This window comes from Chiloscyllium plagiosum, unplaced genomic scaffold (genome assembly GCF_037043375.1).
Source record: "Chiloscyllium plagiosum isolate Xiang-an unplaced genomic scaffold, Cpla_swu_hap1 HiC_scaffold_37, whole genome shotgun sequence".
Classification (NCBI taxonomy): domain Eukaryota; kingdom Metazoa; phylum Chordata; class Chondrichthyes; order Orectolobiformes; family Hemiscylliidae; genus Chiloscyllium; species Chiloscyllium plagiosum.
The window spans coordinates 41,374,105-41,391,010 of NW_028270175.1; the positions used below are offsets into that span (position 1 = coordinate 41,374,105).

The 16,906-nt window shown below is 40.1% G+C and overlaps 1 protein-coding gene across 3 annotated transcripts in view; it reads right to left on the minus strand.

The window, feature by feature from the left end:
• The window catches only part of tmem269 (transmembrane protein 269), a 98,161-nt gene that overhangs the window by 34,188 nt on the left and 47,067 nt on the right, over positions 1–16,906 (minus strand). For 2 of the 3 annotated variants that reach the window (XM_043675516.2, XM_043675515.2), the window contains exon 3: positions 5,883–6,030. In XM_043675516.2, the coding sequence (XP_043531451.1) occupies positions 5,883–6,030 (148 nt within the window). Of the gene's footprint in view, positions 1–5,882; positions 6,031–10,322; positions 10,426–16,906 lie in introns of those variants that run through there. The other variant, XM_043675520.2, reaches the window with a different exon arrangement.

Genomic DNA, 16,906 nt, shown 5'->3' on the forward strand with positions numbered 1-16,906 from the left:
CATGTTTTCAGTTAAAAGAAACATTGCAGGGTTTCTCTGCCCTGAGAAGGTTAAGTTTGACCATTAGATTGCCAACACTGTGTTAGCATTCAGATGCATGATATAAGTTTGCCTCTTAGAAGAAAGTGTCATAATGCATCCAAAATTGGTGGATAACAAGCTTTTCTTCAAGTTTTGGATTGTGACTTCAAATTTCAGAGGTTTTTTAACATTGGAAATAAAACATTTCCTGACTTTAGAAGTTGAAAAAGAAACTAATTAAATTGCCAGTAAGGGGTTCCACTCCCTTAAATGTACAGATCCTCTAACTTCAGCAACCAAATCTCCAGCTATGCAAATAGCCACCTGCATTTAATTTAAAATTCTGCTCACCAGTCACTCAGTTGCCCACTAATTTACACTAGTCACTGCTCAGATTTAAATCCATCGCCCGGATCTTCAAATCCCTTCATTGATGACAAGATCATAAAGCATATGAGCAAAATGAGACAATTTGGCCCACTGAGTCTGCTTTGTCATTTGATCTTGGCTGTGCCTTACAGCCATAGTAATGATATAGCACAGAAGGGGGACATTTGGCCCATTTTGTCCATATCGATTCCAAAATCTTCGGGCACATGGCCCACAGCCCTGCAGCTTACAGCACTTAAAGGTGTCAATCCACATCCTTTTAAAAAAAAGGAGTTTAGGATCTCTGCTTTCACCATCAACTTAGGCAGCGAGTTCCAGACACTGACCACCCCCTCCATAAAAAGATCTTCCTCACATCCTCTCTAATCCTGATGCCACTTAACCTCAACACTTGATCCCTCATCTTTGAATTCTCTGCTGAGAAGAACAGATTTCTCATGTCTACTTTCTCTACCTCTCAATATTGTATGCCTCAATTATGTCACCCCTCAGCCTTCTCTGTTCCAAGGAAAACAACTCCAAACTCTCCTCATAGCTATAAGTCTCCAGCTCTGGTAGTGTTCGAGTAACTCTTCTCTGCACTCGCTCCAGAATAATTATGTCCTTCCTATGACCAGAACTGCACACAATTCTCCAGTTATGGCCTCATCAGCATAGTTTACGGTTTCAGCATTATATTCCTACTTTTGTATTCTATATCTCTACCACTGAAGGACAGCATTCCATGTGCCTTCTTTACAACCTTGTCTACATTACAACCTTTCTTTACAACCTTACAACATTATCTTTGTTTCATGTACTGCTACCTTTAGGGACTTGTACACTGGCACACCAAGATCTCTCATTTCATTTACTCCTCTCAGTATATACTCGTTTATTGTGTTTTACTGTTTGACCTGGCTAAATGCATTAGCTCACACTTATCAGGTTGAACTCCACCTACCACTTTCCTGCCACTCCATCAACCCAAGTATTCACTAAATAGCTAATTTCTGTGTCGTCTGTAAATTTCCAAATTGGGCACCCCCACATTCGAGTCCAAACCATTAAATTTATAGAAGAAACAGCAGGGGTCCCAACACTGAGCCCTACGGTACACCACTTGAAACAGCTTTTCATTCACAAGGATAGCCATCAATCATTACCCTTTGTTTCCTGTTACTAAGCCAACTTTGGATCTAATTTGACACATTATCTCGTATCCCAAGGGCTTTTACGTTTTTGACCAAAGTCCATGTAGGATTCTGTGAAATGCCTTGCTAAAATCCATATAGACAAAATCTACTGCACTACCCTCAGTGATGCTCCTTGTCACTCCCTCAAAGAATTCAATCAAATTTGTAAGCTCTTCTCCATGTAACCTTTGCTCCCCTTACTAATCAAGAACTTATCTCTGTATTAAATGATCTCAATGACTTAGCCTCCACATCTGTGGCAATAAGTTCCACAGATTCATCATCCTGAAATAATTTCTCCTCATCTTAGTTCTAAAGGGTCATTCCTTCACTCTGAGACTGTGTCCTTGTGTCTTAGCCTCTCCTACTAGTGGAGACATCTTCACATCCACTCCATCCAAGCCTCTCTGCATTCTGTAATTTTCAATGAGATACCTCCCATCCTTCTAAATTCCACTGAGTACAGACCCAGAGTTCCCAAGGGCGCTCTTCATATGACAAGCCCTTCATCCCCAGTATCATTCTCAGTTAGCTTTCTCTGGAGTCCCTCCAATGTCAGCACATTTTTCCTTAGAAATGGGGCTGAAAAACTGCTCACCATATTCCAAATGTGATGAGTCTAGAGATTTAAACAGCCTCAGCAGTACAGCCCTTATCTTGTATTCCAGCCCTCTCAAAATAAATGCTAATATTGCATTTGTCTTCCTAACTGCCAACTGAACATGCATGTTAACTTTTGGAAAATCCCGAACTAGGACTCGCAAGTTCCTTTGTACTTCAGATTTCTTTATTTAGAAAATAGTTTATGTTTCCATTCTTCTTACCATAGTGCAGAACCACACACTTTCCCACATTGTATTCCATCTGCCATTTCTTTGCCCACTCTCTTAGCCTGCTCTGCTTTCTCAACACTACCTGTCCCTCCACCTATCATTGTGTCACCTGCAAATTTAGCAACAATGCCCTCGGTTCCTTAGACCAGATTAGATTAGATTAGATTACTTAGTATGGAAACAGACCCTTCAGCCCAACAAGTCCACACTGACCCACTGAAGCGTAACCCACCCAGACCCATTTCTCCTACATTTACCTCTTCACCTAACACTACGGGCAATTTAGCATGGCCAATTCACCTAACCTGCACATTATTAATAAAGATGTGACTATTTATGGTCCCAACACTGACATCTACACAACTGGCTGTCATCCTGAAAAAAAACCTCTGCCTTATGCCAGTCAGCCAATCCTCCATCCATGTCAGTACCTTCCTTCTAACCCCATGGGTTCTTATCTTACTTAGCAGTCTCAAGAGTCATTCAGCATGGAAACAGACCCTTCAGTCTAACTAGTCCATTCTGTACATAATCCCAAACTAAACTAGTCCCACTGCCTGCTCCTGGTACATCTCCTTCCAAACCTTTCCTATTCATGGATTTATGCATATGTTTTTTAAATGTTGTAACTGTACCTGCATCCAAAACTTTCTCAGAAATTTCATTCCACATGTGAACCACCTTCTGTGGAAAAAAATTGCCTCTTTTTTTTAAAATCTCTCTCCTCTCACCTTAAGATGTGCCCCCTGGTCGTAAAATCCCCTATCTGGGAAAAAAGGTAACTACCATTAACTTCATCGATATCTCTCATTATTTTATAAACTTCTCTCAGATCATCTCTCAACCTTCTATACTCTAATGAAAAACGTCTCAGCCTTTCTATATAACTCAAACCTTCCATATAACTCAAACCTTCCATACCCGGCAACATCCTAGTAAATCTCTTCTGAACCCTCTCCAACTTTCCTTCCTAAAACTGGGCGACCAGAACTGAATACAGTATTCTAGAAGAGGCCTCACCAATCCTGTACAATCTCAATGTGACTACCCAACTTCTATACTCAAAGGACTTAGCAGTGAAGGCAAGCATGCCAAATGCCTTTTTAACCACTCTGTTTATATAGGCCACAAACTTCAAAGAATTATGTACCTGCCACCCCTAGGTCCCTCTGTTCTATAACATTCCCAAGACCCTACCATTAATTGTATAAATCCTATTCTCGTTTGTACCAAAATGCAAAACCTCACATTTATCCAGATTGAACTCCATCTGCCATTTTTCAGCCCATTTGATCAAGATCCCTTTGTAATCTTACAAAAACCTTCTTCACTATCTACAACATCACCAATTTTGTGGTCATCTGCAAGCTTACTAACCATGCTTTCTATATTCTCATTATTTATGTAAATGACAAACAAAAGAGAACCTAGAACCAATCCCTTGGAACACCACTGGTCACAGGCCTCCAGGTCCAAAAGAGGAGGCAGGAAGAACACAGCAAGCTGGGCAGCATCAGGTGGTGGAGAAGTCAACGTTTCGGGTGTAACCCTTCTCCACCTCCTGACGCTGCCTGGCTTGCTGCATTCTTCCAGCCTCCTGCTTGTTTACCTTGGATTCCAGCATCTGCAGTTTTTTTGTCTCCAAAAAGCAACTCTCCACAATCACTTTCTATCTCCTGCTGTTGAGCCAAATATGTAATCAATTGGCAACTCAATCTGAACTTACTTTACTAAATTAGTCTACCATGCAGTATCTTGACAAAGGTTTTACTAAAATCCCAATAAACAATGTCTAATGATCTGTCATCCTCTATCTTTTTGGTAACTTCCTCAAAAACCTCAATCAAGTTTTAGTGACACAAGTTTACTCACACAAAACCATGTTAACTACCCTTAATCAATGTTTGTCTCTCTAAATATCCATAAATCCTATCTTTTATGATTTAACCACAACCAAAGTCAGAATCACAGGTCCTATAGTTCCATAGTTTCGCCTTACAACTTTTCTTAAACAAAAGTACAACATTAGTCACCCTCCAGTCATCACCTGTAGTTATAGATGATTCAATATTTCTGCAAGGGATCTCATAATTCCCTCTCTTATTTCCCACAACATTTTGGAATACATTAGGTCCCGGAGATTCACCTACCTTTATATTCGCTAAGACCTCCCAAACTTCCTTTTCTCCAACGTGAACTGTTTTTAAAACATCAAAGTTTTTATCGCGTTGCATTCTCGAGACGCCATTTCTCGCTCTACAGTAAAAACTGACGTAAATATTCATGTAGTATCTCTTCCACCTCCTGGGGTTCAATACAAAGATGACCTTCTTGACCTTTACACCTCTCTCTGATTACCCTCTTGCTCTTAATGTATTTGTAGAATCTCTTTGGATTATCCTTAACCTTATCTGCCATATCTCATATCTCCTCTTTCCCTTCCCGATTTCAGTCTTAAAAATGCTTTAAGAGATTCAATTGAACCAAGCTGTCTATTTCTAAAATAAGATTCTCTTTTATCTTGACTAGAACATCAATATCTTTATTCATCCATTGTTCCTTAATCGTACCAGCCTTACCCTTCATTCTAACAGAAACAAAATGCTTCTGAACTCTCATCATCATACTCTTAAACACCTCTCACTTGTAGTCTCCTTGTCAAAGGTATTTTGGAAATCCAAATAGCTCACATCCACTGGCTCCCCTTTGTCTATCTTGTTTATTGCTGTTTATTGGGGCAGAAATGACCTAATGGTATTATCACTAAACTATTAATCCAGAGACCCAGGTAATGTCCTGAGGACCTCGATTCAAATCCCACCATAACAGATAGCTGAATTTTAATTTGATTAAAACTCTAGGAATTAGATTCTACTAATGACCATGAAACTGTTTATGATTGTCAGAAAAACCCATCTGGTTCACTAATGTTCTTTAGGAAAGAAATCTGCTGTTCTTATCCAGTCTGGTCTACATGCGACTCCAGACCCACAGCAATGTGGTTGACACTCATGTGTCCTCTGGGCAATAAATACTGGCCTGGCTAGTGACATCCACATCCTAAGAATAAATATATTAAAAAAAATTCTAATAGATTTGTGAGGCATGACCTCCCCATGATGGAGCCATGCTGACTCAATCCTACCTTGCTGTGTACTTCCAATTACTCCACAATATCATCCTTAATAAAGGATTCTAAATTCTTACCAATGTCCTAGGTCAGTCTAACTGGCCGATAATTTCCCATTTCTGCCTCCCACCCTTCTTAAAAACGGGTATTACAGAAGTCATTTTCCAGTCCTCTGGCTCCTTCCCTGACTCCAGTCATTACTGAAAGATTACTACCACTACATCCACAATCTCTTCAGCTATCTCTCCTTTGTCCTATTTTAAATGCTTTTAACCATTTATTTCTTGCTACATCCTTTGGTTTTTCAGTTTAAAGCATGTCTTTAGTACTTACTCATTTAAGCTACACAGAATTGAAGAGAGTCCCATCATGAGGTTTGTAAGAGATAGCGCATTAGCAATATTCTTTCGTGCAAGTTCTTGAAGGTGGATCCGGCCTGCCTGCTCACTAAGAAACAACTTCTTAGCATACTGGAAAATACCTAAAACCAAAAATAGAGTCAATCAGATAATTACAATACTAATTCTATGAGCCACGTCTAGTTGAAACTGGAGTGAAATACTACACTGCTAGAATTATCTTAAGAAGTAGTACAGGTTTGCTCAGGCAGAGTGTAACTTGATGTATCTGAAAACAGTACAGTATGGAAGCAATGCATTTCTGGATTTTGGATCAATGTGGACATTCCTTCCCCATTAAAAAAGGGCTCAAAATAATTGGGTCACTTACCTGGGAGCCAGGTCAGCATTGGGGCCTGTGGGGAGGTGCATGTTGGTGAATATGAACGTTTATTCATTCTGAACTAGAGGGAAGAAATGAATCAGAGGACAGCAAATATGGTTGGTAACGATAGATCTGGGAACTATAGACCAGTGGGTCTAACATTTGTGGTAGCGGAACTATTGAAGAAAGTAGTGAAAGAGAAAATTAATCTCCACTTAGAGAGGCAAGATTTGATTAGGAATAGTTAACATGGCTTCGTCAGAGAAAAGTCGAAAACTATGGTGCTGGAAAAAGCACAGCAGGTCAGGCAGCATCTGAGGAGTGGGAGTGTCGATATTTTGGGCATACGCCCTTCACCAGGAATATTCCTGATGAATCATTTCTGATTTGCTTTATCCAGTGCAACACTTTTCGACTCTGACTTTCCAGCATCTGAAGTACATAGCCAAAGGGGAATTTTTAAAATACTATTTTGGGTCAGAAAAGAGCAATTATATCGTTTTTTTCTTAAATCAGATATTTGTTCGAAGAAACACTAGACCACTATTGGGCTTGAGGGAGAACAATTCAGTAGGGATGTCATGATACAAATTAACACCTTGATAATATCATTACTTTTTTAAAAAAACAAATCAATGTCAGCATTGCAAGATACCACAAAGAACAACCTATAATAACTTTCTAACAACACTAGAATTTAGAACATCTTTCTGAAAAAAATTGTCCTAACAATTTTTAAAAAGTCAATTGTGCAGTGGCTTCTTTGATATGCCAGGATTACATTTAGCTATTGTGATGAATAATTTTCACATTGGAGAAGATAAATTAATTGTTGTGTGTATGCAAGCAGATATCAGTATCTGCAACTTTCAAGACATCCCTACTTTAAGAAGATGTCTAACAACCTCAATAAATCCAACATTAGCATAACATGCCTGTTCAGTGCAGTCAAGCCAAACTTATTTCTATGCTTGTTGATTGTTTTGTCAGCAGAGTCAAAAACCTTGAGTTTTTGGCTATGGGCATTATTTCATGAATCCAGGACTGTTATCAATGTATGAAAGAAGGCTGAAAATGGGCAGTTTGCCTTTGCACTGCATGGGTATCAGATGTAACAAGTACATGTTGTTTTAACTCCTTATATTATTTTTGAAAAAGTAATGCTGTTTGAAAATCAAACTTCAGTTATAGGCGGGAATAATATAGCCAATCTCTTCCAATGATTATTGTGCATAATGAGCTAAAATAGCAAAAAATGTTTGGGGCTCAAATTCTAAGCTTTACAAGGACATCTCAAAAACTTCAGGAATTACAATTAAGTTTATTCTTCATTTAGCGCAATTCAGATGTTTAACCTTCTTCCATTCAGAAAAAAATTAACAAATTGCAAACAGAAGCAGCCAAATTTTATTTTCATTGAAATAACATCTGTATAGCCCTAATTAAATGGATTTTGCATTGTAAGTGATAAACAATTCTGAAATCTTCTCTCATGTTGTATTTAATATTGTTTAACACAACTTATAAAAAGAAAAAAGACTCCTGGCTCCAAACAACTTCCTGTTTCGTGTTTAGTTCTTCTCCAATATCTGCTTCCTAGATCTAATTTATTTTTATTCATTCTAACCAAGTAGTAAAATATTGCAAAGTGGATGCCTCACATTCCAGTCTCCATCAATTGATGGATGAATTACTTTCTTTTACATGGCATGTATTGCTACACAGCATGCATTATCAGAAGTTTCAAGAAATGAGGTAAGTACACTATAATTGAAACATTAACTTTTTTAAAAAAAATAAAAGCTTGTCTGTTTTAACTAAGCATCACTAGAATATTAATGTTGTTTTATTCAAGCTTAGATAAATTTTATTTTCTGAATTAGCTATTATAAACCTTGCCACTTTAGAATCAAAACTTCAAGCAACAATGTTCTGCATCAGGCAATTAGTACAGGATAGGCACATAGGATTTAGGAGCATGGCCATTAGTTGTCTCAAGCACACTATTCTGCCTGCTGTTCATAATCCTTAACTCTTTGGTCTGTAAACCGATCTATCTTACTCCACCTTGACTAAATGTAATGACCTAGTCTCCTCTACATTCTGGAAAGAGAATGCCACTAAAGCCTAACTCTCAAAAGAAATCTCATCTGACTTAAAAGAAAGAACTCTTATTCCCTACCTCTAGTCTCTCTGACAATAGAAAGCATCCTTTCAATATATCACTGAGACAAGTTCCATCAGGCTCTTACATTTTCCACTAAGATCACCTCTGTTTTCTAAACTCCAATGGATACCGGCTCAGCCTGTCCAATCTTTCCTCAAAATAATCTCTTAATTGCAGAACGAATCATGTGAACTATCTGCAAACTATTTCCAAGGCAATTATAATTTTTCAAAATAAGGATTCCCACATTTTCCTTTTCTTCCAGATGTGGTCTCACCTTAGCCGTGTACACCTACAATAAAATTTCCCTAATCTTGTATTTCATTCTCCTTAAAATGAATGCCAACATCTATTTGCCTTCCTAATCACTTTCTGTACCCACAGGCAAACTATTAGTTTCATGTACTATAATATCCAGATCCCTCTCTACATTCGAGTTCTGTAATCATCTCAATTTAAATATTATTCTACTTACCTGTCCTTTCTGCCAAAATGGAAAAGTTTCCTTTTGCTCACATTGTACTCCATCTGCCAAATCTTTCCCTACTCACTCAATATTTCTGGCCCTTTGTAGTCTCTAGATTGTAAACAGTTGAGACCCAATACCAATTCCTGTGGCACTCATCCCGACTGTTAGCAAATCAGTCCTTTACCGAAAATGTCACCTCTTATGCTGAGTGCTCTTACCTTGCGCAACAATGTGAATCAAATATTTTCCAAAAGTCTAAGTACACCACAGCTACCATTTTCCCTGTATCTACTTTACAAAATACTTGCTCAAAAATGCTAATGAATTAAATAGATACACTTTCCTTTCACAAAGCCATGTTGACTCTGTCAACTAAAATTATGAATTTCTAAGTCTCCTGCTATAACCTCCTTAATAATGGATTCTTATAATTTCTCTACGATAGATGTTAGGATAACTGGCCTACAGTTCCACATTTTCTATCCCCCTCCTTTCTTGAATAGAGGTGCTACATTGGCTATTTTCTAGCCTACCTGGACCCTTCCAGAAACTAAGGCATTTTGCAAAATTGTGACCAATACATAAAGAATAATTTTCTTTAGTAAAAACACAAATTACAACGTAATTATCTGCTAAAGTGATCTTGCTGCTAGAACATGTCAGAAGTGAGAGTCATGTATTTACATTCTAAAAATTTCACAAAAGTAATAAAAAATTTGAGTAAGGGAAGACCTAATTAAAGTTGTGTTAAAATAGCTTTTGTCTATTGATGATAACTCCTTATTCTGCTAAAGTCAAAATAAAATTGGCACTTTTAAATCATAATACATCTATATCCTTAAGTATTACAGCAGGTTAGGATATGATGACCCCCTTCACCACTGACCATGGACAAGAAAGTCTATGATAAACCTAATTATTTTAACAAAAGCTAAAAATAAATTAGTAATAGGAAGAAGATAGTGGAGTATCATTTGAAAGTTGAGAGAGCCTGGAAGTTTTTTTATTTATCCTAGCCAAAACTCTTTTCTCATGATCACTAACCAGTAACAGTGATTGAGAAAAAGCCATGTGTGCATATTTTTCTAAAACAAAACAAAAATAACAATATTTCTTCCACCTCAAATCATCATCTCAGATTGAGTATATTTTTGAAATTAGTTACACATTTATCAATGAATGGAACAAGGGTTAAACTACTCAGATCGAGTTATAAAGGTACTTTTCTCTTTCATAAATCAACTTACCGCACTGAAACTTTAACTATTTCCCCAAGTCTACCAACCATATACTAACAAAAGGATTAAAGAGTTTTCTTGACCTTTCTCCTGTCGCCCATTCCGACCAATAGACAACGACATCATGCTGCTTTCCCACATATCCCAACTTTCAAATGTGCGTGCTTTTTAAATACCTAAATGCTAAGCTTTACGTGGGAGAAAGGCTTAAGGTTCAAGTCCTACTATTGTGTTTTGCACCCTGCACTTCACACGTGTTTTCCAAAGCCAGCCAAGTTCAAGCCTTTTTCGATCTGAAAGAAAACAGCACATCAGAGCAACACAGAAGCCAACAGATATCTGCTATATCAGCATTGTACAGAGAACCCTACTCAAAAGATTAGAGCTTAAAAACTCCTTCATACAAATGGCATCTGTTCAAATTATACTTCCTTTAAATTCAGTAAAAGTTTTTCCAAATATGAAAAATACGTAGTGATTGGCTGTGGAGAAAAGCTTGTTGTAATTCACCTAAATGACAGTAGAATTATATGAGATATTAAACGAATTAGACAACACTAATTCAAATTAGTACAATTATGAAAATAAATTTTGTTTTAAATTACCTACCGTAGGTACCATTTTCTTGTGATTTGAATATGGTTCAAAACTTCATATAAAAATCAAATACCTGCAATCTAAATATTGGCCCCTTTAAGATTTTAATGATTGCCACTCATGTGACCATGCAGTTCTTCCCAGGTCTTTATAAACTGCACTTATGATTTTATTCTTATACCTCATCTTTAGAAAGGAGTGGCAGTAAGTTAATGTAGCAAAAGTACACAAATAACAACAAAAGAAAAAAAGAAATCAGGTTCTACTTTAGGAAGAATTACATTCAAGAAATAGGACAGCACATGGGGCAATAATTCGGTCACCAGAAACAAAGAATGATGGAGACAAATCTAAAGGGTGGTCACTGAACATGTACACACATTTGTTCCTCCACTTATAAATAAATAACTGCAAAGTGAAAGAAAACTGAATTAGAATTGTTGTTTAATACTGATAGTCATTTGGAACACATCAAGAATTAACCAGTTGCTTTGCCTGGTAAACACATGATTGAAGTACAGTAGTCTTTGCTTCTGTAAATGGGCTAATAATCAGAGGCCTGGACTAGGCCTCTACAGACTTGTGTTTGGATCTCGACAACCAAGCTGGTGTCTATAATTTCGATTCATTTAATTAAGTCTAGAACTGAAAAGCTTGTAACAGCAATTGTGATCATGAAACTACTGGATTGATTTAAGATTCACAATGCATGAAATTGGACATGGGTGTGATTCCTTAACCTTCTAAATTCTAAAGAATACAGGCCTAATTTGTATAATCATTCCTCATTACCCAAAACCAGGTTTCACTGTTGTAAACCTACATAGAGACATACAAGAGGGTGAGATAGGGTGGACAGGGAGAGCCTTTTTCCAACTATGGGAACGGCAAACATGAGGGGACACAACTTTAAAGTGAGGGGAGATAGATATAAGACAGACGTCAGAGGTAGTTTCTTTACTCAGAGAGTAGTAAGGGTATGGAATGCTTTGCCTGCAACGGTAGTAGATTCGCCAAGTTTAAGTGCATTAAAGTCGTCATTGGACATGCATATGGACGTACATGGAATAGTGTAGGTGGGATGGGCTTCAGATTAGTATGACAGGACGGCGCAACATCGAGGGCCGAAGGGCCTGTACTGCGCTGTAATGTTCTATTGTAATGTCTCAATATATCAGCCCTACAGTGTGGTACCAGATATGTTCACCATACTCCAAGTGGAATCTAACCAGCGTTTTGTATAATTGTAGCATAACTTCTGCATCTTTACACTTCAGTCCTCTAGTTATAAAGGCCGGCATTTCATTAGTTTTGTTGACTATTTTCTGTACCTGTTCATGACATCTATGCACCTGAACCCCCAAGTCTCTCTGGACATCCAATGTATTTAACTTCATACCACCTAGAAAATACCATGATCTATCCTTTTGTATCCAAGATGGATAACCCCATACTTGCTTGAATTGAACGCCATCTGACATGGTTCTGCCTGTGCACTCAACATAAAATTACAAATTGATAAATGGTCATTATTTACAATGCCACTTTATGTCATCAGCAAATTTGGATACATGACTTTCTATGCCATTGCCCAAGTCATTAATTAATGTGAATTATTGAGGCCCTAACACAAATCCTTGTGGGATACGACTGGTCACATATTGCATACTTGTGTGCCAACCCTTTTCCAAACATTGTCACCAGCCACTTAACCACTATGAAATCGCTCTCAATTTTCATTTCCCTCAAGGGAACAGCCTCATCTTTGCCAATGTACCCACATAAATTAAGTCTTATACCTGGAATCATTCTTGTCAATCTTTCTACACACTCTGAAAAGACTTCATTATGAAGTGTGATGCTCATTATTGCAACAAAACTCAAACTGAGAATTGAATAAGCAACAACTCAACTTAAATCATCACTCAATTGAAAATGAATGAACTTGATAAATAAGGATGAATTGGGGCTCTTGATACACACTAATAGAGTCCCTACTTTTGAGCCAGGGGGGGACCAGGTTCAAGCGAGAAGTATGGCATCTCTGTACAGGTTGATATGAAAGCCTCTTTTACACTGCTGCAACCATGTTGAAGCAAGACATTCTAAAAGGACACTAGTGGTAGTAGGAATGGGGTATCCACATAGGAATTAGGTAGGTTATGGAAAATTAACGGTAGCAGAATTTAACAAGAAATTAGAAAATGGGTAGTGATGTAATGATGATTGGCAAGCTGACAACCAGCTCTGCCAATGCTAGAATGGGTAACAATGACATCCATTTCTGTCCCATAAGTGAAGCATGTATTAAAGCAGCAGCCTCAGCACTATGGAAGGGGAGAACCAAACTGAAGGAGTTCACTGATGGGTACATACAGGTTTGGATGTTGATTTTATATCCTAAAACTTTTGACAGAGATTCAAGGTTATAACAGTAGAATGAAACAGATAAGCTCAGTGTAGGAGTAATATTTACAAGGACCAGTGTGACAGCATTTTGGAGAAGTGATCAGTTTAAAAATTACAATAGTGTTGAGATGGCTAAGCTGGCAAAGATGTCACCTTTTCAGAGGGGTGCAGGGATGGGGAAATGACAGAAAGGAATTTGTTTTTCTTATTTATGAATTCACACTAAATAGGCATTGCCTGCTAGGCCAGAATTTATTGTCCATCTTTAAATGCCCTTTAAGGTGATGGTGAACTGAAGCACTCCAGCCTCTTTGTCCACACTGCCATTAGGAAAGGAGTTCCAGGATCTCAATGTTGTTCCTTCACAGAAGCTACATAGTCATTCCAAGAGGGTTAATATTGCTTCTGGGGTAAGTTGAAAAAGGTGGTGCTCCCAACAATGGTTGCTGTAGTCCTTCTAGGAGGTAGAGGTCATGGCTTGGAAGGGGCTGTCAAAAGCAGAATAGACTTGATGGCCGACTGGCCTAATTCTGCTCCTAAATCTTATTGTCTTCTGTTCAGTACCATTTGCAACTCCTCAGACACTGAAGCAGTTCACATCCAAATGCAAGATGACCTGGGAAATAGACATATTTGGGCTGACAAATGCCAGGCAATGACCAACTGCAACAAGGAAACATCTAAACATTACCTCTTGACATTCATTGTAGACAAGTAGGAGGCTGAAAAAACACAGCAAGCCAGGCAGCATCAGGCGGTGGAGATGTCAACGTTTCAGGGGTAACCCTTCTTCAGGACTGGAGAGTAGATGTAGGGAGAGTTGCAGATAATGGGGGTGGGGAGGGCAAGGTGGTGAAGTGGGGGTAGATGAACACAGGTAGCAGGTATGACCTGTTTGGTCAATGGGAGGAATCCAATTGGTGGCTAGAAGGAAGGATCGATAGAGGAATGGAAAGGAAGGGGAGGGGCTGGGAAGGGAGTCAGGTAACAGGAAGGGAGGTTATTTGAAATTGGAGAACTCAGTGTCGACTGCCTAAGCGGAAGATGAGATATTGTTCCTATAGTATGCAGTCTGATTCATTGAGGCACTGGAGGAGGCCAAGGATGGCCATGTCAAAAAGGGAGTGGGAAGGGAAATTAAAATGGGTGGTGACTGGAGGTCAGGTTGGCCTCTGTGTGTCTGGCTGAGATGCTTGGCAAAATGTTCCCTTCTTTTACATTTGGTCTCCTCAATGTAGAGCTGAAAATGTGTTGCTGGAAAAGCGCAGCAGGTCAGGCAGCATCCAAGGAGCAGGAGAATCGACGTGAAAGGCTCATGCCCGAAATGTCGATTCTCCTGCTCCTTGAATGCTGCCTGACCTGCTACGCTTTTCCAGCAACACATTTTCAGCTCTGATCTCCAGCATCTGCAGTCCTCAATTCCTCCTCAATGTAGAGAAGACGACATTGGGAGCACCGGATACTGTAAACTAGGTTGGAAGAGAAGTAGGTGAACCTCTGTCTCACCTGGAAGGGCTATTTGGAGCCATGGATAGAGGTGAAGGGGTGATGGGCTGCCAGGTTTTGAATCTTTTCCTCTTATAGGGGAAGGTACCTTGGGGTTTGGGGGGTTGGTGGGGAGAATGGCATGAACTAAGGGAACTGTCCTTGCGGTAGGCAGAGAGGGGTCGGGAGGGGAAAATGTTCTTGGTGATGTGGTCTTGTTGAGTTGTGGAAGTGTTTAAGGGTGATATGTAGAATGTGGAGACTGGTGGGATGGTAGGTGAGGACAAGGAAGACCCAGTCTCTATTGCCAAGATTAGAGTCGTGCTGAAAAAGCAAAGCAGGTCAGGCAGCATCCAAGGAGCAGGAACCTTGATGTATCGGGCAGGAGCCCTTCATTCCTGATGAAAGGCTCCTGCCTGAAATATCGATTTGGGAGGGGGGGACAGGTTCAGAGCAGTGGAATGGGGAATTGAGGTGGTGTGGTGGATGACATGGAGGGAAAAGCACATTGTTCAATATAGGTGGACATCTGGAATGCGTGGGAGTGAAATGTCTCCTCACTTGAGCAGATGCGGCAGAGGTGGAGGAATTGGGAGAATGGGATGGAGTTTTGCAGGATACTGGGTGGGAGGAGATGTAATCCAGGTAATTATGGGAGTCTGTGGGTTTATCATAAAAGGAGACTGGAGAATGTTGCCAGAGATGGAAATGGAGAGGTCAGGAAATGGGAGGGAGGTGTCTGAGACGGATCAAGTGAATTTGTGGGCAGAATGTAAGTTGTGGGTGAAATCGATGATCTGCTCTAGTTCAGCCGGGCAGTCATCGATGTAACAGTGGAAGAGTTGGGACACAGTGCCTGTGCAGGTACTGAAGAGGGATTGTTCAATATAGCCGAAAAGAGGCAGGTGTAGCTGGGGCCTACCGAAGACCCATGGCTACCTCTTGGATTTGAAGGAAATGGGAGAAGTTTTGGCGAGGCGGAGGAGGGTATTGGTGGTGGGGTGTCTGGATGGGTCTGTTGGAGAGGAAGAAGCAGACGGCTTGGAGGCTGTCCTTGTTGGGTATGCATGTGTGTAAGGACTGCACATCCATACTGCAGATAAAATGTTGGGGGCCAGGGAACTGGAAGGGCATGGTTGGTGTTGTGGACGTAGGTGTGAAGTGCCTGAACCAAAGGGGGAGCAGGATGGAGTCAAGAAAGGATGAGAGGAGTTTGATGGGGCAGGAGCATGCAGAGACAAGGGATCAACTGGGGTAGTTGGGCTTATGGATCTTGGGGAGCATGTAGAACTGGGCAGTGCAGAGCTGGGAGACTATGAAATTGGAGGCAGTGGATGGGAGATCACCAGAGGCAATGAGGCACACAGTACAAGTGATTTTGGATTGATGGGTCATGGTGGGGTTGTGATCAAGGGGGAAGTAGGATGTGGTGTCAGAGAGTTGCCGTTTGGCCTATGTGACAGAGGTCCATTGTCCAGACTACCAGTGACCTTCCCAGTCACTGTCCATTTTAATTCCCCTTCCCACCTCCTTTCCGACATGACTATCCTTGGCCTCCTCCACTGCCACAATGAATCAGACCAGAAATTGGAGGAACAATACCTCATTTTCTGCTTGGACAGCCTATAGCCCGGAAGACTCAACAATTGGAGTTCTCGAATTTCATGTAACTTCCCTTCCCATCACCCGACTCCCTTCCAAGCCCCTCCACCTCCGTTCCATTCCTCTCATTGACCCTTCCCTCCAGTCACCAACCGGATTCATTCCTCCCATTGACCAACCAGGTTGTACCCTCTACCTGTGTCCACCTATCCCCACCTCACCATCCTGTGCCCCCACCCCCTTTATCTGCAGCTCCCTTTCCACCTACACCCCAAGTCCTGAAGAAGGATTACACTCAAAACGTTAACTTCTCCAACTCCTGATGCTGCCTGGCTTGCCATATTCTTCCAGACCACTGCTTGTCTACCTTGGATTCCAGCATTTGCAGTCTCTTAGCATTCACTGGCATTACCATCACTGAATCCCCCATGAACAATGTTAATTGACCAGAACCTGAACTGGACTAGCTGTGACTGTGATGAGAAGAACAAGTAACTCTTCTTTGGACTCTCCCGAATCCGCCGACCATCTACAAAGCACAAAGTCAGTAGTGTGATAGAGCACTTCCCACTGGTATGGATGAAAGCAGCTCCAGCAACACCCAAAAAGCTTGACACCACATTCACAAATATTCACTCCCTCCATCACTGATGCTCAGTAGGAACAG